Here is a 21,347-nt window from a genome sequence, read left to right as displayed (position 1 = left end):
TAAATTTATGAACACACACTGTTTATATGTGTTTATATTTTTTTCCTATTTTTAAAACACATATATCCAAGTAAATGGCTATTCTTTAATTTTAATTGTATTATTTTACTCTATTTTCTTACTTTTCAAAAAAAAAAATTCTTTAAACCAATTTTATCTGGTTTTGTTGAGTTTTTTTTCTTCTTAATAATATTTTTCAAAGCATCAAAAACAAAATATAATATGTTCATTATTTTATACGTATACAATATTATGTCTGTACTCTTTAACTTGATTATTAATTAAAACTAATGTCTGAGCACCCGATGACAAACTATTATTGAACAGTTTATCGGGACAAAATATATTTTGATACTTTGTTTTCATTATAATGTATTAATATTGTAATAATGTGTATATTTTTTTGAATAAAGACTGAAAAATAAAAAAAATATCACTATCAAAAAGAATCAAGTAATATTTTTTAATTGTTAAACTTTTAGATTTACTATTCGACCTTTCGTTATTTAGTTCATCGGGCAGTTTATTAAATTGGTATTTAAATATTTTTAATGTTACAAGATCTGTCAATTTTCACCTGTTCACAGATGCAACATTTTTACGCAAGCATGTTTTTCCACTGCGTGCAGAAAATCAATAAATACATACCATTTCATAACGCCGTTCAACCATTCTCCTATAGAAGATACTAGAAGCAATTCGGCAGCAGAAACTGAATTAAACATCGCCACGAGGGGGAAAGAACAAACCAACGCGAAATGGGGATTTGCCAGGTAATTTACGAGGTGAAAATACTTCGCATATCCCGCACAGCTAAAAAAGAATAAAAAAATACATACATAACACGCTTCTCACAAGTTAAAATGACCTTAATTAAAATTCAACGCGTCTGTTATACCTTTCTTGCAGACCGACTATCATCTCCACGCCTTTCGCGTACAAACAATCCATTTTACCAGGTTTTGAGCTGGATTTTACGGATTTATTTTGACTTTATTTGTACAGAAACTTAGGCAATCGGCGTCCCAACTGACAGATGTCAAAACACGAATAAAATTGTGAGTAGTGTTGCCAACTCTACAAAAGCAAAAGTCGCTGGAACTAGAAGTAGCTAGACAAAACAAAATATTTGGCTATTTTTTGTATTGAAAGCAAACGTATAAAGGTAAATCCATTTTATATACATTCAATAATTTAAATCATTTGAATAAATCTTTAGCATGTGGTGGTAAAGTATAATGTTTTTTTAAATTACAAATTAGAAACGTTAAATTTTAATTTATTTTTTTATAAAATCACTTTGTAAAGCACCATTGAGGTATTATATTACGAAAATGGCGCTGTATGCGTTATCCATAATATAATAAGGGCGGATATATTACCATAAGGCAATTTTTTCCTAGCAAACCCAGACTGTTCAGTTTGAGAAAATTAGAAGTGCATGGACATTGGATATATTTTAGACGCATAAATATACAATCTTACAATTTAAATAAATATCAAATGCCTGTATGTCCGCCCAATTTTTTTTGACATTTGTTCTACAAAATGTAGTGAAAAATAATATGATCATATCAGTACTATTCAAATTAAAATAAGTCCTCATTATTACAATGAAACACTGTCAAATAACTCTGTTTCAATAGAGAATTATCAACTTTTTTTGCACTTTAAAAGTAATAAAGGTCTATGAAAAACTGTGCAGCAAAAAAAATATTGTTTAATTTGTGATTTTGAATTCCCGCAAAAACCATCATTCCATTGGCCACGCCTCTAATATGTCACGATTCATGTTTACGAACTCCCTCTCTAAACACAAGTATCTACTTTATTAGAGAGGTAGAAACGTTATATATAAGATGTTCTGTATATTTACCTATTTTGTATTTCAAAAATGTATTTTGTAAAAAAAAAAATATTCAATAAAAAAAAATTAAAAAAATTGTTCCTGGTCATTCAAATTAGTTTAGAACATCATCACGAATCTTGACGTCACAACCATCAAGGCCAAACATGTCATGTTTTTCTAGTAACGTAGTAAAAAAAAAAGAAAATGTTTCTCCACAATATCCGTATTGATTTTGAATATACAACTAATTCTTCCTTACCCATTATATATATTTTTATAGGTATTTGCAGTACGTGATATTTCCCTATTCAGATGCCAGTAGGTCCACGTGGATATTTATAAGCCAATCAGAGTCGAGCAGTCAGCCGTTACGGCGGCCATTACCGTTTTGACAGTGTTGTGTGTTTGATGCAGGTTGTAATTTTAATTAATTTTACTAAGCTCAAAACAATATAAATTAGCTCTAATTTGGAAAACTTTGACCCTAATAAAGCCAGAAAAGGATCAATATAAAGACACAGCGAAAGAAAGACGAGAAAAAGCAGAAATTGTAAGTGAACGACTTTACTATGATTATTGTTATTTAAAAGTTAGGGCAATAGTCCAGAAACCGCATACGCACATCAAACAGAAGGCGACTAAACTACTCATAAATGAGTAGGTTTACGTTTTGACCCATTAGTTTCATTGTAGACGTCGCTCAGTACGCAACTCCTGATTTGAATTCAACTATGCCGTGTTGTGTCCTTTTAAAGTGTAGAAATACTGCTAGGATCTTAAAGAAACAGGATGCAATCGCATTTCATGTGTAATCAGCAAATGAATGTGTATGTAACAAATGCATTACTTAAAAATTGAATTATTTTTCCATCTGTCAAATTGTCAAAGAAACGAAATGGAGATGTCATTAGTGTTGCCAGGGTAGTAAATTTTTTTACCCTTTGCTCATCTAATGAGAGAACGAATTAAAATTTGATTTCGGATTAAACAACTCTATCGTGGACATTTGACCGACATTATCTTTAAAACATCAAATATTATTTAACATGATATAAAAATATCAATTTTATGTAAAATAAAATTTGTTTTATATTTTAAGTTAAAAGTTCATTTATTCAATTACTCTTGTAAAATGACCCTATATTTATCTACTCTGTTGTGTCAATAAATATTTCCGCGTGCACAATAAAATTTTAGAGAAATTAACAGTTTGGTTTTTTTTACCTTACATTTGTGTTTCGATTATATTTTTTCCCATCGTGCAACTACGTGCATTACGCAGCGACATCACGAATGCGCGCGGCGAAAGTCACGGACACAGTCCGATGTATTCAAATATGATTCTACGCTCCTTCAGGACTATTCTCAATTCTATGGTTAGGGCTTTGTCAGGGATGAACTCCGCATTGGGTGATTCCATTCCGGGGTACCGGTTTTTGTTTTCAATTTTCTTTATTGTGATAATTGAGGGCAGGCCTGTGCCCTGTGCCCATCAGTGGAACGTTTACCTACACGTTAAATATTACTATAATATAATGAAATACATACATAGTACAGTCCATTAAAATAATGTTAACAATAAGTTTTATATAAATAATTCAAATATGCGTGCTTTCATGAGCAAAAATTGTATGTTTATTTTGTTTACTGATAGGCATTAACACGTCAAAGGATTATCAAACATTCGGCACCAAACAAAACGAAATCAAAACAGCAGTAAACGCACTCTATGTACTCATTCAGTAGATAATAATAGATAACTATTCAATTAACTTTAGCAGAATTGTAAGAAAGCTCAAGTTGATCAATAATTATGCTCAAGTTCCCATAATTTATGTTGCAAAATTTGACTTTAACAGCTGTTAAATAATTTTTAAGGTATTTAGCACCGAGTTTGCCCAAAAAACTACCTTGCAAATTTAACTACAACATTATGAAATGTATGTTACTTACAAGTAACGACCTCTTTTACTTTCATAAAAGGCTTTATGAAACCACCTTAAAAATGACTATCTTATATTGATCGTGGAGGTAAAAAACACCCAAAGAGAACCATAGGAAGCAGCTGCAAATTTAAATGCAGTTAAAAAAATTCTAGTCAGTCAGCGAGAAAAAATATTTTGTAATTTTTGGGAACTAAGCCACTATTGCCACACTTGTTATATCAAGGGAAATAGAAAAACGCCAAGGATATAAAGAAAGAGAAAGGCAAGCGATGTTTTTCACGTTATAGTAAAAGAGTAGGAGTTTGCCGTAAATATTTTATGAACACTTTTTGTATAAGCAGAACAAAATTGACCTGGCAGTAATCAAAATATCTTGAACCGGTACGATTACTACCCCAGATATGACAAAAACATGCGCCAAAAAATAAAGCTACTGCTGGTGCAACTGCATACGTTTTGCAGCACACAAAGTCATTCCCAAAATCTGAGAATCAATCCTCAAGGAGCAAAACTTCCAAGAATATCTACATCCCGGTTTAAATGTAATAAATATGTATAATGCATATACTAAGGTTACATACCTTATGACAGTAGGAATGCCTTGGAGTACGATTTATATTTGAAGACGTTTCACAATGAAAATATGTCTTTCAAACATCCATACAATGATACGTGTAACACATGCGACAGACTGAAAGTACAGATCAAAAGAAAGGATTTGTCAGAAGAAGATCTGCAGATATTAAGGCTCGAAAAGTTCCAACATGATGAAAAAGTTTTTGCCACATATGACTCGAAGAGACAAGATAAACGAGATGTCGCCCAAAGTAAGGGCAAAATTGTTGTTTAAGTTTTTTTTAAATTTAGGAAAAGTATAAAGTAAACCATCTTTAACAACAGGTGTGCGTGCTCACCGTTCATGCCTTAAATTCCAATGAAGTGTGTTGCTACATGTGATCGGAAATTGATGGTGGTCGAGGTTCCGATGAAATTGCCTTCATTATGCATGAAGACATCATGAAATTGGATGCTTCATGCAAGCGCCTTATATTATATTCAGACAATTGTGCTGGTCAGAATCACAATTTTACCATGCCTGTTATGTATATGGAGGCTTTGAAACAAATAATACATTTACAAGAAATAAATCATAAGTTTTTGGAGCCGGGGCGGGGCATACACGCATGGAATGTGGTTTTAAAATAAGAACCGTGCCTTTCACGAAAGGAAAAAAATGAAAGTCAGAGAAATGTTTTTTTTTTGTTTTTTTCTCGTATAAAGCTTTATCCACAAAAAAATAATTCAATATACCTTTTTCTTCTTCTTCTTCTGCCTTGTGTCCTCCACTGCTGGATATAGATCTCTTCCATTTTTCTCGGTCGGTTGCTACTTGCAGCCAATTTTGATCCCCTACAGCAGCTATGTCGTCGGACCATCTTTTTTGAGGTCTTCTGACATCTCGCTTATTCTCCCAAGGTCTCGTCTCGCAACATGTCCTGCCCATTGCCACTTCAGTCCTGCTACGCGATCCATAATATCAGTTATTCTGGTTCTGTTCCTAATTTCTTCATTTCTTTTTTTACATTCAATATACCTATGGAGACTCAAATTCGTAAATGGGCAAGGAGTGGACTGGACGAGGTGGATTTTCACTACTTTTTTGTATATGGGAGTTGCATTATTTTTTACCTTTTTTATTTTTTTTATTTTTAAGCCAATCAACAGGCTTAAGTAAGCCCTAATAAATTGGCATTAATGAGTAATACTTAATCTAAACATTCTTAAAATCTACTTAAATTAACAAAGTTTATATTTAACAAAAGGTATGTACGAGTATATAGCATAATCTGGGCGGAAAAGGCAAGTGTGACATCGCGAGTCAGAAGAGACAACACCGCTTGCTTCTTAAATGCCTGCCCTTGCTGTAGGAACACATCGACAGTACCGTTTAGTGAGATTTCGTTCACTGTTTTGAGGTCCTTGGCAGAGGGGAAAAGAATCCGGTGTTAGTTTTATAATTTCCCACTGCAAAGACAGGATTGGGACGCAAGTTACGGCGAGGTACATTAATGTTTATCTGAGCAAGGATATCATGGGCATAATATATTGCTTATAATATACAAGGTTTATATTTCAAAAAGAGGATTTTTCTGCAGTTAAATTACTTTTAATTTTAGCTAAGTTTTTGGGATCAGGAAGGATATATTAATGTGGGCTAATCAGGAACTTCTCAGCATTTGCTCACGTGGAGAGGAAACCACTTAAAACTCTTCAGGAGAAGCCGGCCTGTTGGCAGTAGCCAACCGGTCTTCCGTTCTACTAGAAGAGTGTTCGGCATTTTGTTCCCTACTTTGGTTTATTTTACCAATGGCCTTCACTATATTGACTGTGTAGGATTTTGACTACTGCTGGTAGCAGAGTAATTAAACTTCTAAATTAAACGTGATTTTTCTCAAGCCTGGGTGTTCTGTGATGTAATTCACCACTGTAATTGGGCTTTCTGGCCTGATGTGGTGCAAAAAAAATAAATACAAAGTACTTAACTAGTTAACCACAACTCTAAAAAACCTGCCTTTAGGGAACTGGATGTCATAAGGGCCAAAAGGTTTATAAGTAAACCAATAAATTTAAAAAAGAAATATGACAGTCAATTACCAATTGATCAAAAGAAAAAAAGATTTTATCTCGCTGCTGCAGTTTGTTACAGCTGAATATCATAGTTTTTATCTTCAACTACCACATAGTTCTCTGGTTAATGAGGTCCATCCAGATGTTGCCAGTTTTAAAGAAGATTGAAATCATAATGGCGGATGTGGCGGTAAAGACGCATGACCCACGCTCGGAAGGTTCTGGGTTCGATTCCCGGTGAGAAACCAAAAATTGAATGTGATTTTTCTCAAGCCTGGGTGTTGTGCTGTAATTCACCACTGAAATTGGGCCTCCTGGCCTGTTGCGGTGCAAAAAAGAAAATAAAGTAATTTGTAGATATTTATTTTATTTTTTTATATTTTATTTTATTTTATTTTTGCACCACAACAGGCCAGGAGGCCCAATTACAGCGGTGAATTACATCACAGAACACCCAGGCTTGAGAAAAATCACATTTAATTTTTGTGTTCTCACCGGGAATTGAACCCGGAACCTTCCGTCTGTGAGTCAAGCGTCTTGACCACTACACCACGGAGGCCGCCAATTATTATTTGGTTTAGTAATAATAATTAATAATAATTATTAATAAACCTATGATTTGTTTATTTACTAAACCATTATATGTGTATTTTTTTTAATTTACGGTATGTTATTACATTTCATCCAGAATACCACCCCTGGGGTGGTATTCTGGATGAAATGATTTAGATTTAGCACGTGTGTGTGTTATCGAGATTAGAGCACGGCTATCGGCAGCAAACAGATGTTTTATGGCTTGTTTAAACTTCTGGGATCCAAATTGCTCACTAGAAAAACTAAGACTATTATTTACAAAACTCTCCTCAGACCCGTCATTGCATCTGGTGCCAAATGCTGGGTTATGACCAAAAGAGATGAAAATATGGTATTAGTATTCAAAAGAAAAATATTAAGGAAGGTATTTGGTGCTGTCAACCAAAACGGAGTGTGGAGGAGACGGTTTAATCATGAATTAGAGGCACTGTATGGCGAACCCAACATTGCACAATTCATCAAAATAAGAAGATTACAATGGTTGGGCCATGTGCGCAGAATGAATGATAACCGCACCCCAAAAGAGATTATTTATACCACTCCGGAAGGCAGACGAAGCAGAGGCAGACCAAAATTAAGATGGCTGGATAATGTGGAAAGTGACATTAGAGCGATTGGCCTGACGAACTGGAGAAGAGCCGCGGGGTGCAGGTATTTTTATAATCTTCATAATCATCATTCCACGTCCGCTCTTAGTTGGAGCATATGGTGTCCACGACGATCCTCCAGGCATCTTTGTCAGCTGCCAGCCCCTGTGCATCCTCCCAGGTCAGGTTCGCGTCCCGCAGTTCTGACATGAACTGTCGACGAACAGTCAGTTCACGTTCCTACTAAATGAAGCTCAATCTGAAACTCAATCACAAATAACTATCGACGTGCTAATAAGCGACTTATTTTTTATTTCTCACCATGGTTGTTTATCGTATTCGCGATCACAATGCAACATCCGTGAACACCATATTAAATGTCAAAATATTTACGTTTCGCGACGTATAATCCTGCTGCGCAATCACATACTTAAATTTCACCTGTGTAAATATGGAAACTTTTCCAAAACTGCTATTTTTATTTATTATCTATCATGCTATTTATTTCATTTAGCCGGCGCGGCGGTTGGCAATTCAAATGTCAAGAAAAGCAGTCGCCATAGTAATTGTAGGTAATTTAATTTTCACTTTTTTGTATTAGATACGCCTTACTATTTTGCAAATGCAATATATTGTATTATTTTTTATAGTAAACGACAATTTTTCGCCAGTGAACTGTATTTATTTACGATGAAAACAAAAAACAAACCGACACGAGCGTTGACTTAGAGATTACACACGCGTTGACTTATGACTGCGATAACTTAAGCATGTTCATTATTGTTCACTGTGGTCGCTCAAATGCTTCGCATGTTTTAAAGTACGTCGATAATTATTTGTGGGTGTGTTTAAAGAAAAGTTTCACATAAAAAAAACTACAAATGTTTGACTTCTTGTACGGAATTTTATTTTTTAAACTTTAAATTTAATCTTTAAATTGTACTTACTAAGTTATATACAGATTACTAAGTAATAATTACAATAAAATACAAATAATCGTACTAATTAGATAATAAAATTAATTTATCTCTATCAAAAGGGGTGCTATATATATGTGTGGCGACGTATGTCTCTCTGCCGGTATTATGAATGCACGTTTCCCAAATCTGAAAAAATATAAACAGTCATTATTGAGTCCGTGACCGGGCGGATTAAGAATACAGTTCTTTGCTTGAAAGAGAAATTAAGTCTGTTCATTTTTATTTTATTTTATTTTTTTATTTTATTTATTGGGGATATCAACAGTAATACATGTAATACAAATATAACAAATAACATATACAGAGAATAAAACCAATGACAGATATCCACAGAAATACATTAAATACACGTACAATACATACTAGTGTGTTTGTGTGAGTGTAAGTGAGTGAGAGGGTGGGTGTGTGGGTGTTATATTGGAAAGAGGGTGTCAGGTATCGAAAATATAAATATATATAAAATATTAAGAAATAGAGATAAAATTTAAAAAAATAAAATAAAACTTTATTATTGAAACTAAGTATAAGACAAAAAAGAATGTTTTAAGACGCGCATTTTAAATGTTATTTTTTTACAATCAAATGGATCAATAAGGGGAAAGTTCAAATTATATTCACTAGCAAAACGTATAAGTGGAGAGTTCTGGGCATAGTTCGTACGAACTGCTGGCACATGAAATAGAGAGCTCGACGTGTGACGGGTGCGGTAGCCGGGGACATTTAATGATAACTCTGACAAAAGAGCCGGACTATCAAGGCGTCCACTGAGTATGTCATGAAGCACCCCCATGTCCAACATTACAAGAATTTCCGAATAAACAAACCAGCCGTGTGATATCGATGGAGAATAGCCTATTTCACACATATCATCTTAATCTAAATGACACGGTAAAATTATAGTGGATTGACATTAATTTATTAAATTCCTTGGTACCTATTTAAATTTAATACTACTTAAGCTTTTCGTTTTTTTTATAAAACTCCATAGAATTTAGTAAAAGTATCAATAAAAACGCATCGGTTAATACAGGGTGTTCTTTAAACCCTGTCACATCCGAAACCACGATGATCGGTATGGGCAAGAAGACATATAATTAGCATATTTGTTTATGTAATAGCTGTAAAAATCCCAAATAAAATAAAATAAATAAAATAAATAAAATAAATAAAATAAATAAAATAAATAAAATAAATAAAATAAATAAAATAAATAAAATAAATAAAATAAATAAAATAAATAAAATAAATAAAATAAATAAAATAAATAAAATAAATAAAATAAATAAAATAAATAAAATAAATAAAATAAATAAAATAAATAAAATAAATAAAATAAATAAAATAAATAAAATAAATAAAATAAATAAAATAAATAAAATAAATAAAATAAATAAAATAAATAAAATAAATAAAATAAATAAAATAAATAAAATAAATAAAATAAATAAAATAAATAAAATAAATAAAATAAATAAAATAAATAAAATAAATAAAATAAATAAAATAAATAAAATAAATAAAATAAATAAAATAAATAAAATAAATAAAATAAATAAAATAAATAAAATAAATAAAATAAATAAAATAAATAAAATAAATAAAATAAAATATTTAAAAAAATATTTATAACAAAGATTTTTTTTTTAATAAATCAGACTCCCCCTTCCCCCTTGTTTTTCCCCTGCAGAAGTGAGCAACGATTTGTTTTTTTTTTTAATATTTTGTTTTCGAAAAAAATTATATGTTCTAAAATTTTTTTTTATTTATTTTTTTTTATTTCACGTTTTACGTAACACTTTTATAAAAAAATTAATACCTCGCTGGGGACAACCCGTGTTGAGGCAATCATTTACATGATTTTATATTATATACTTATGGTGTCTAAAAACTATACATAAAATAACACATATCCATACTTAAATCCACACAGATTTTTTAGATAGTTTTTTTTATTCATAAATTTCATAAAAAAGTACAAGTTTTTGTAAAATTCTAAACATAACTGCTTTTGCACATCTAGTCAATTTTATCACTGTAACTCTCCAAAAAAAGAGACTAACTCTTGTGCTTGGAGAGTGACTTACACTGTTTTAGTTATTTATTTATAAGAGTTTATACAATTTTAAATACGAGTACATAAAAATTAAAATAAAAACATAGGATATATAAAGAATAAACATAAAACAATAATACATTCATACTTATTAAAATTTAATGTTATTTTTACACGAGTTAAAATTTTTTTTAGATTAACTTTAAATTTATTTATCGATATATTATTTTTAATAGTTTTTAGTTCATTAGGAAGATTATTATAATTTTTTACACCTTTGAAGACAAAGCTATTTTGACCATGACTTGTATGGAATTTTGGAATTTTGATATTATGTTGGTATCTGAGTGACTTATTAATTTCAAATTCTTTTATTTTTTCTTTTTTATATAATTGTATAGTATAATTTATTTTATAAAGAGTGTCTACTGTATGAACCTTAAATATTTTAAATAGACTTTTCGTATTGAATGTTGAGGGTTTCTTTACCTTGATAATTAATCTTTGTACTATTTTAAGGGGGTTTAATATATTGGCATATGCACCACCCCATCCTACAATACCATATTGTAACAAAGATTGTACAGTTGAGTAATAAGCTATTTTTAAATGATTGATTTTTAAAACATTCCTAATCTATTAAATATGTATATACATTTTCTAATTCGTTTAACTAGTTCACTGATATGATCTTTCCATTTTAAGTTTTGGTCTATGTACATATACACCAAGATATTTAATTTTATCTGTTGTATCAAGTACTGAACGTGTGGTATATACATAAATTATAGTAGCAGAAAAAAAGATAAGAAGAAAAAGAAAACAAAATTGTATTATTAGTACAGCTCACATACTTAGCTACTGTGCAGACATTATATACTTAGCTACTGTGCAGCTTCTGTCAGCTCCCGGTGGCCCAACATCCGCACAAATGCCAAATATACGAGCATATGACATATATATTTTTAACTGCACGTTGCATTTGTACAGAAAATTTCTTCATGGGGTCGATTATTTGGGATAGTTGCTGAATGTACATCTTGAGTGGTTTATGCTATGCATATGTGCCGCATGTAATGTATATGTTTGTGTATGTTTTATATGTGCGTTCATGTGTGTGCGTGGATGGCTCGGAGTGTACATTCGGTATTTTTATTTATTTTAATTTATTACCTCCATGGAAAACGCAAATGTCAACAATTATCTTTTTTTCACTTAAAATTCTTATTTATTTTTTATTTTTTGTCACATTTAATGTTTATATCTTTTTAATTTATGAAAACTTAATTGGTCTTTTTATGTTAAAAAATTGTTGTTTTTAATACTGATTTTGTATGACTGTATGTTTTCTAAATAAAATAAAATAAAAAATAAAATAAAATATTCATCGAGAAACTGTGTGGATACAAATACAAAACATGAAATGCAAAAATAATTATATATAAACTAGTCTACTGCTTTCTATGTGCCAATATGTCTTCTTGCTCATACTGATCATCGTGGTTTCCGATGTGACAGGGTTTAAAGAACACCTGTATGTTTAAAAAACAATCATTATCGTTCTTGTGATTTACCCAAATATTTCAATTTTGGTGACCATTTTCAACGAGTTGTAAATATCTCGCTATTAGAAAATGGAAATCAAGTTGGGGTAGAGTGGGGTTCGAACCTCGGACCTCTGATCCGTGAGTCCGCAACACTATCCACGAGACCACAACCCGATTCAAATAAAGATTTTAATGATGATTTCATCAAAATAATTATTTAAATTTAGCGAGAACTCTCAGGAAAAAATCCTGCAAAGGGAAATCGACGGAAGATTAGTCGGTCTCATGGTGTACTGGTTATTGCGTTTGCCAGACATTAAATAAGTAAATAATTGTAAAACGATAAATATCGATCCACCGTATTGTAATTTATCATGCCGCGGTGTGAAATAAGCCAATAATGCGATATCACGCAGTGGGCTCGTGGTTTGCACTCGCACAGCGGTCCAGTCTCCGTGATTGTACAGTGTAATCCAACGCTGCTATTCCGAACGCTCTCGCGCCCTTAGAAAACACTTTTCTCTCGCGCATTTTGTATGTAAACACGCGAGATACAAGTTTTTTCTACGGCCGTGAGAGCGTCTGGAATAGCAGCCCTGGACGAGTTCTTTCGAGCCTTTTTTTATTTTGAATCTTGGAGTAGGACACACATAAACATTATTATGAAATAATGGCGATGAAATGTATTGGATATTTGCAGTGAACTGTAAAGGGTTTTAATTCCATCACTACCCTCAATGTGCTATTTACTGCCTTAGTTAGAAGTAATTCAGAATTCTATTCAACAATTTGGTCACCTTATTACAATGTTCATATTTTAAAGTTAGAAAGAGTACAACGTAAATTCCTTGGATTCATCAACTACAAACTTAATATACCCGCTGAAAAAATATTGATTACGATAATTTATTATGTACACTATAGTCCTTAAAATATAGCTTGATTAGAATGACATTTGTCAGAAAAAGTGACGACATAACTTTGTAGTAACGTCAAAGGAGTTATTTATATTGACACACGAAAAATCATTCGTATCTGGCGTGTTAATTTATTTTTATTAGTATAGTATTAGTTAACATTAATATATAAAATCAGCTTTAAAATTTAAAAAAAAACTACAATAAACCTAATTATTAACGACGTTCTTACAAGGTTACGCCATTTTGCAAAAACGTTAGAGATGGGACAAATTGGTCAATGTAAATTAATCGAATAAAAAAATAGTTCATTTGACGTTGTTCATGAGAAAAGTATAAATGTCTTATTTTTTTGTGAATAATTGTGTTAAACACACTGTATTAGTATTTTTAATTGAATCGGCATTCACTTCGTTTAGAAATTATAGAAATTCACAAAAATTTAAATTCTGAAAACAATCTAATTAATAATCACACATTCAACCACCCCTCGCCTCTATTGACTATGTTCCCTTTGCGACCACCCTCACCGCACTCACCCTCTTAGACCCGCGTCTGTTAACACTCTCTTAGCCGAGCGATGTCTTCCCACACATTAAATCTTAGACTTACTTATTGCAACTTCCACTTATGTGCTAAATTTTAAGAAATAAATTCGACTTAATGTTTTGTCCATGTTTTCATATCTGTACTTAAGATAACCATCCATTCATATGCCAACACCTTAGATAAGAATAAAAACCCCCTGCTCTAAGTTTCACTGATTAATCTGTTTATTTTTTGTTTAGATTCGATGACATTGTGAACAATATTCTGTGTTTATTATATTAGTTTTATATCACCCGTCGATGGGAGGAGTGCTCTCCCGAAACTATAGTTGTGTTCTTGTAAAAGAATAAAATTGTGTAACACTGATAACAAAGTTTTATTTTCATAATAATTTATAATGAAGTGTTACGAAGTGAATGCCGATTCAATTAAAAATATTATGTTGGCCAGTACGGCAAAACAGGCAATAATGTATAAAAACTTAATGTGTAGATACAGAACTATTTGTTTAGATTTATTTTTTAATCAACAGTGCCTCAAACATAACCTAGTTCCTAAATACGTTAACGTAAAAATTAAACCCAACGGTGTGTCATCAATAAGAGCACTAAAAAGTGCTCAAACAACTTGGATTAAACAAGAAATCCATAAGTTTTTCTTCGTACGCGACAACATCAAACATCTTCTTAAATGTCTCCACACTGAACTAGTGCACGCTCTTCATCCGCTCGAATGGGATTTACTAGATGATAAGGTGCGTTACTTAGCCTCAAGAGATGCATTCCAAAAAAAGAAAACTGTTGACAAAAAACTGCAAAATCTTCAATCAAAACAAAATATTAATAAACCAATTGTGTATCAAAATATTTCTACATATAAATTCAGTGACCGCGTTGTCAATCTAACCCAACATGTTTTTAAAAAGGACGAAATGGATCTCTTAAACAAAGGGGCCAAGTACAACATTAAGCGCAGATATAATAATAATAATTTAATGTACCTTGCTGCGGATGTTGAAAGCGCTCTTACAAAACAAGATCCAGCGTTAAAACATACATGTGCCGGTATAATTAAAAATGAGATCCAACATATTAAACACCATACAACGTACGATGAAACCTCAACATTAAAGAACATAAAAGCCGACCTTAGAACCAATCAGCTCGTTATGACGCGGGCTGATAAAGGAAATACAATAGTCATATTAAAATCTACGGACTACCACGAAAAAATGACAACGTTTTTAAACGACCCTAATTTTAATGTGCTACGTTCCGATCCCACTATCAAATACCAAGATGCAGTGAAACAAGTGATCAAACATTCGGAAATTATATGCGGCAAATTTCCATATAATACATACTTACAGCAGATGAACCCCCAAGCCCCGAAGTTATATGGATCCCCGAAATTACATAAAGCCAATATCCCTATCCGTCCAGTAGTATCATATTTCAGTGCACCCAGTTACAAATTATGCAAAAGACTCAATGATGTAATAATAGCGTATAGACCTTTTAAACCATCGTATACCATAAAAAACAGTGTTGAACTGACGGAGAGACTAAGCAATATAATCATACCTAACAACGTGAAACTCGTGTCTTTCGATGTCGTGAATTTATTTACTAATGTCCCTACTAAAGACTGTAAGAATATTTTTAAGAATTTAATCGACAAAACAGAAATCAGTGAGAATGTGAAAAAAGAAATGACCGCAATTCTTAACACATGCCTTCAGCAAAATTACTTTCAATATAATAACTCGTTCTACGAAAGTAAGGATGGTCTTCCGATGGGATCTCCACTCTCCCCTATTTTAGCTGATATCTTTTTAGATAAATTAGAAACCGATTTACTTTCATCCAAACACCCACTAGCCAATAATGTACTCCATTGGTTCCGTTTTGTGGACGACATCTGCTGTTTTTATCAAGGGTCATCCCGACAACTAGATTCCTTCCTTAACCACATTAACCTCCTACATCACAATATAAAATTCACCCTGGAATCCAATGATGATAATTCCCTAAACTTCCTAGACTTAACCTTAAAAATCGTGAACAATAAAATTGCATTTAATATTTACAGAAAACCTACTCACACAGACTCGGTCATTCCGGCTTCATCTTCACACCCTATCCAACAGAAATTGGCCAGTTTCCACTCAATGCTTAACCGATTGATCAATATCCCACTGAGTCCCTCCAACTTCCAAACGGAACTAAACATTATTAAACTTATTGCCCATAACAATCAGTATGACCCCAATATAATTGATAAAATGCTAAAACGCAAACAAAATAACAAATTGAGTCAAACGTTTCTATATTCTAGCGGTGGTGATATATCCAACAACCCACAAACCTGGCGTAGAATTATATACATTGGACCTCTGTCTAGAAAAATAAGTAATCACTTTCCCACAGCTATAAAACCCGCTTTTTACACTAATAATAATATTGCCAAATCACTATTTAATTCTAAGTCAAAAACAGAGCTGCTAAACAAGAGTGGCATTTACCAGATATCATGCGAATGCAAAAAAGTCTATATTGGACAAACAGCGCGAAATCTTAAAACTAGGCTAAACGAACACCGCCGTTGCCTGACCAATAATAATTTCTCGGAATTCGCGAATCATATAATAGACAGTAACCACTCATTTCATAATCACACCTTAAAACTCCTGCACCAAGTAAATAACAAAGGCAGTAATATGAATAATTTAGAAATTATAGAAATTCACAAAAATTTAAATTCTGAAAACAATCTAATTAATAATCACACATTCAACCACCCCTCGCCTCTATTGACTATGTTCCCTTTGCGACCACCCTCACCGCACCCACCCTCTTAGACCCGCGTCTGTTAACACTCTCTTAGCCGAGCGATGTCTTCCCACACATTAAATCTTAGACTTACTTATTGCAACTTCCACTTATGTGCTAAATTTTAAGAAATAAATTCGACTTAATGTTTTGTCCATGTTCTCATATCTGTACTTAAGATAACCATCCATTCATATGCCAACACCTTAGATAAGAATAAAAACCCCCTGCTCTAAGTTTCACTGATTAATCTGTTTATTTTTTGTTTAGATTCGATGACATTGTGAACAATATTCTGTGTTTATTATATTAGTTTTATATCACCCGTCGATGGGAGGAGTGCTCTCCCGAAACTATAGTTGTGTTCTTGTAAAAGAATAAAATTGTGTAACACTGATAACAAAGTTTTATTTTCATAATAATTTACACTGTATTAGGCTTGTTTTTGCGTTTTTTATATCAATTTTCGGAAACAAAGTTTCATGATTGCATGAAATAACTGATAAAATCGATTTGATCAGTGATCAATAATTTCCATCACTAATGAAATTAGTTTGATATTATATATTTTTTTTTAAGGACTATAAATATGTCAGCTCTTTGTAAAATAAGAATTATAAATGATTTATAAAATTAATATAAAAAAGCAAATGACTAAATGACTATTCTTCTTTATTTACTATTTCTTTTCTCATGTATCTCTATAATAATGTATAAACTCATGTGTATGTATGTGTATATGCATATATGTATATATATATATATATATATATATATATACATATATGCATATACACATACATACACATGAGTTTATACATTATTATAGAGATATATATATATGTGTATATATATATATATTTTTATTTATTATCATTATATTACATAAACAAAATTATAATTTATGTAAAGTTGCTTTGACTGTCTAACTAGGGTTATTTACCCCGTTCTTAGACAGTAAAAAAAATATAAAAAACAGTAATCAATTTATAGAAACAGTTATAAAGATACAGGACAAAGTAAAAAACAAAGTAAAAAATGGAGTAAAAACATGGTAAAAAATGTAGTAAAAACATAGTAAAAATGTAGTAAAAACATAGTAAAAATGTAGTAAAAACATAATAAAAATGTAGTAAAAACATAGTAAAAATGTAGTAAAAAAAACGTAGCAAAAAGATAAATTATAAAAACAAAGTAATAAATGCAGTGAAAACATAGTAAAAAACCATGAAAATAGATAAATATGTCTATAAAAATATTTTGAAACTCAGTAAAATGCAAAATAAAAACAGAATACATAGTAAGAAACATATTTAAAGTCATAATAAAAAAATGAATGTATGTTGTATAGCAAAAAGCATATTTAAAGAAAGAAAAAAAAAAAAAACAGCATATTAAAAAATAAAGCAAAAGATGTAATAAAAATTTTAAAAAATAAATACATAGTTAAAACAAGTTAAAAAGTCACGAGGATCTAAAAAATTAAATCAGTAAAAAACTAAAAATATATATTAACAATATAAACAACAACACACACACACACATATACATTCATGTATGTATGTATGTGTGTGTGTGTGTATGCATATGGGTGTGTATGTATGTGTGGATGTTTTTAGATGTAAATTTATTAAATATTTATCTTTGTACCCATATACCTATGTTAGTACATTTCCTTATTTTTACTTATCATTGTATCTTATTGTTTTTTTTTATGTTATCTTTAATTTTAACTTAATGTACGTACTTATGTTTCACTGCTGCACTTGAATGTATTTCTAATAAATGTAAAAGCCCGTAGGGCGTGTAAGTTAATAAATAAATAAATGATGTGTGCTGTAATAATTATTTTTATTTAAATTTTGATTTTTTTTTTTTTGCACCACAACAGGTCAGGAGGACCAATTACAGTGGTGAATTACATTACAGAACATCCAGGCTTGAGAAAAATCACATTTTTAATTTTTGTGTTCTCACCGGGAATCGAACCCGGAACCTTCCGTGCGTGAGTCAAGCGTCTTGATCACTACACCACGGAGGCCGCCTTTCACACATTTATAATACATACATTGCATATTGTACTCTGAAAACATTTTCTTTATTAATTTTTCCCATAGCCCTGAACTTCTTCGTCATTTTGTAAACGGTGAATTGGCATGATTATTTTTTGTTTCTATTTAGAAATTCATACGACTTCGAAGCAGAGAGATGGCGTACCTTCCTCGCCCAAGTATGGAATAGAACTCCTGCATCTTCCTAGCATAGTCGTTCAGGTCTTTATGCGAGCTGATCTTCTCCGGCCTGGTTTGGCGCAAGGGTACGGAGCCAGACCTGGTATCCACCCAGCAGAAGGAGACGGTTGCGAGCAGGCACCAAGCTGCGAAGGATAGCAGCGTCAGCCGGCACATGGCGAAACCTGGTCAAGAAAACAAGATAATTTTATTACAATATTTTGAGATTGTCCAAATGTGTGTTGATAAACGACTGGATTTCACCGCCTAGGGAGTCATTAATTACAACAGAGATGGAGAAAAATTTAGAGAAGGGAATATGGGAGTCTAGGCATTTACAGGGATTACGACCTGTCGTTGGCTGGTTTGCTGGTGGTTGGCAGGTGGTAAGTGTTTTATACAAACATTTGGACAATCTCAAAATATTGTAATAAAACCAACTGGTCCAAGAAGAAGTGTATAAATTTGAAAATTGTTTTCAGGCGTTGCCCAGTATGTTGAATAATTCGATCAAATTAATCTCTTCACAACAATAAAGGTTTCACACATTGAAAGCATCCACCACATACGCGAATCCATTTTATTTTTATTTTATTTATTGGAGATATCAACAGTAATACATGTAACAAAAATATAACAAATAAAATATACAGAGAATAAAACCAAAAACAAATATCCACAGAAATACATTAAATACTCGTACAATATACGTACAATATATCATTATATTTTAACTATTAAAAATCGCAGCGAAATTCAGACGAACGCAGAAGCATCTTATGTGTATCATTAGCAACTAACAAAGCAATAGTAGTCTATGTCACGCTCATAAGCGCGTCTGAGCGCGAGCGAGACAGAGATTATTTTCATAATGCGTATGCCGCGCGATGTCATACCATGAGCTTATTCACAGATACTACACAATGCATTTGTGGAAGTATTGCGAACGCGCCAGCTTTAAAAATCCACCAATACCTACATATAGGCAAAATATATTTAAAGATACTATGATATTTGTATGTAAAATTAATAATTATAAAAAATAAACGAATTTTGGAGAAAAAAAAGTCAGATCAGAAAAAAATGTATTAAATATGAAGAAGTTCAATGCTACGGGAAATCGGATTTTTTTCTTACGCACTTTAAAAATAAGAGCATTAAATTGTTGAGTAAAGTTTCTTAAAAATGTATAAAAAAATGAGTAAAAATATTTTTTATAAAAATCAACTACTTTGAACGATGTCACTAGTTCTTCCGAATCAACCAATGACGTTGTGATTTACGAGAAGCCAATTCACCAATCAGCAGAACTCACCGAAGATAACTTGTGACGTCACACCCGTAGTAATTTCAAAAATACAAAACTTTTAAATTAAACATTTAATTAATTAATTAAAATGAATTAAATTATAGCGCCGATAATACAAAACGTAAAAATACTTTTTTTAAAGTTTGGCTTAGTTTGATAGTAACAAATAATAAAAAATAAAAAAAACACTAAATTTCCTTATTACCAATAGAAATCCACTGATAACATACATCGGCCTCGTGATGTAGTGGTCAGCGCGTTCGCCTACCACGCAAGAGGTCTCGGGTTCGATTCCCGTCATGGTTGACATGAAATATTGATTTAAAAGAAGAACACAAAGACAAACACAGGACAGTAAAAAATACTACATAATGGACTTAAACACTACAACGACTTACCTTACTACTTGAAAACTTTTACTGGAGACAAATTTAAAATCAATCTGAAAAAGCACATGATGACTGAACTAACTAGACTAGACGAGACATGAAATGACTAGACAATATTAAATTTCTAATGTAACCCTAACGGGTTTTTTAAAATTGTAAATATTTTTATTTTTTTTAAAGTGTTTTTACACTAGAATATTTCATAGTCTCTGGACTGGCACCTGAAGCGCAGAAGTAATCACCTTACCTTCTTGTAATTTTTTTTATCAAGATACGCTGAAATTGATTTACCAATGCAGTGCCCTATGCACCATTAGGTACGGAAATGGAATGATGATGATGATAGAATACATATGTAGTAAGTGGATTTTTTTTACTCATAAAAAAAAATATATATTCTATTTTAACACAAGGCCACCCATATGTGAATAAATAAATGATTAAATTGTAAAATAAAAAAATATGTAATTAAAACTTACCAATTCGACAGATGTGATTTTTTTACTCCCTAAACACTTGTAGGTAAATGATTTTTATTTGCATCGAAATCGCACCGCTTTTCTTGTAAAATAATTTAATATATCAAAAAATATAAAACTAAAGAAAAAATAAAATACTGTAAAAACTACCAGAGCTTCTTCGGCAATTTTTTCGATCATCCGTCTCAGTCTTAACGACGGTCGCTCGCGACGCCCCGGGAACGAGTGGAGTTCTTCATACTGGCGTCGATTTATAAGCGTCGAAATCGGAAGCCTACGAGGGTGGATGGGCAGGTCGAAGTGAATAACGCGTAGGTGATGCGACTTTACTTGATACGAGTATTTTAATTAATTTGTCATTTGAACTGGACTTTTCTGATGCAAGTCCTTCTAGGTTTAAACAATCACTAAAATAGACCAAATCTTGTCTTGAGGTAGTAATTTTTTTATCCTAGCTT

At 31.7% G+C, this 21,347-nt stretch overlaps 1 protein-coding gene across 1 annotated transcript; it reads right to left on the bottom strand.

Moving 5' to 3' along the window:
- Positions 1-8,582: 8,582 nt before the first annotated feature.
- Positions 8,583-21,094, bottom strand: LOC148275021 (uncharacterized). Its single transcript, XM_088236272.1, has 3 exons — positions 21,040-21,094; positions 18,699-18,897; positions 8,583-8,710 (listed from the first exon to the last, which is right to left on the bottom strand). The coding sequence occupies exons 2-3, from the start codon at positions 18,887-18,889 to the stop codon at positions 8,623-8,625; spliced, it is 279 nt and encodes a 92-aa protein (XP_088092398.1). The 5' UTR covers positions 18,890-18,897; positions 21,040-21,094; the 3' UTR covers positions 8,583-8,622.
- Positions 21,095-21,347: the final 253 nt, after the last annotated feature.

Source organism: Micrasema longulum, unplaced genomic scaffold, assembly GCF_059751315.1.
Source record: "Micrasema longulum isolate JH-2025_06_02 unplaced genomic scaffold, ASM5975131v1 h1tg001528l, whole genome shotgun sequence".
Classification (NCBI taxonomy): Eukaryota; Metazoa; Arthropoda; class Insecta; order Trichoptera; family Brachycentridae; genus Micrasema; species Micrasema longulum.
This window is presented reverse-complemented; position numbering and strand designations above follow the sequence as displayed.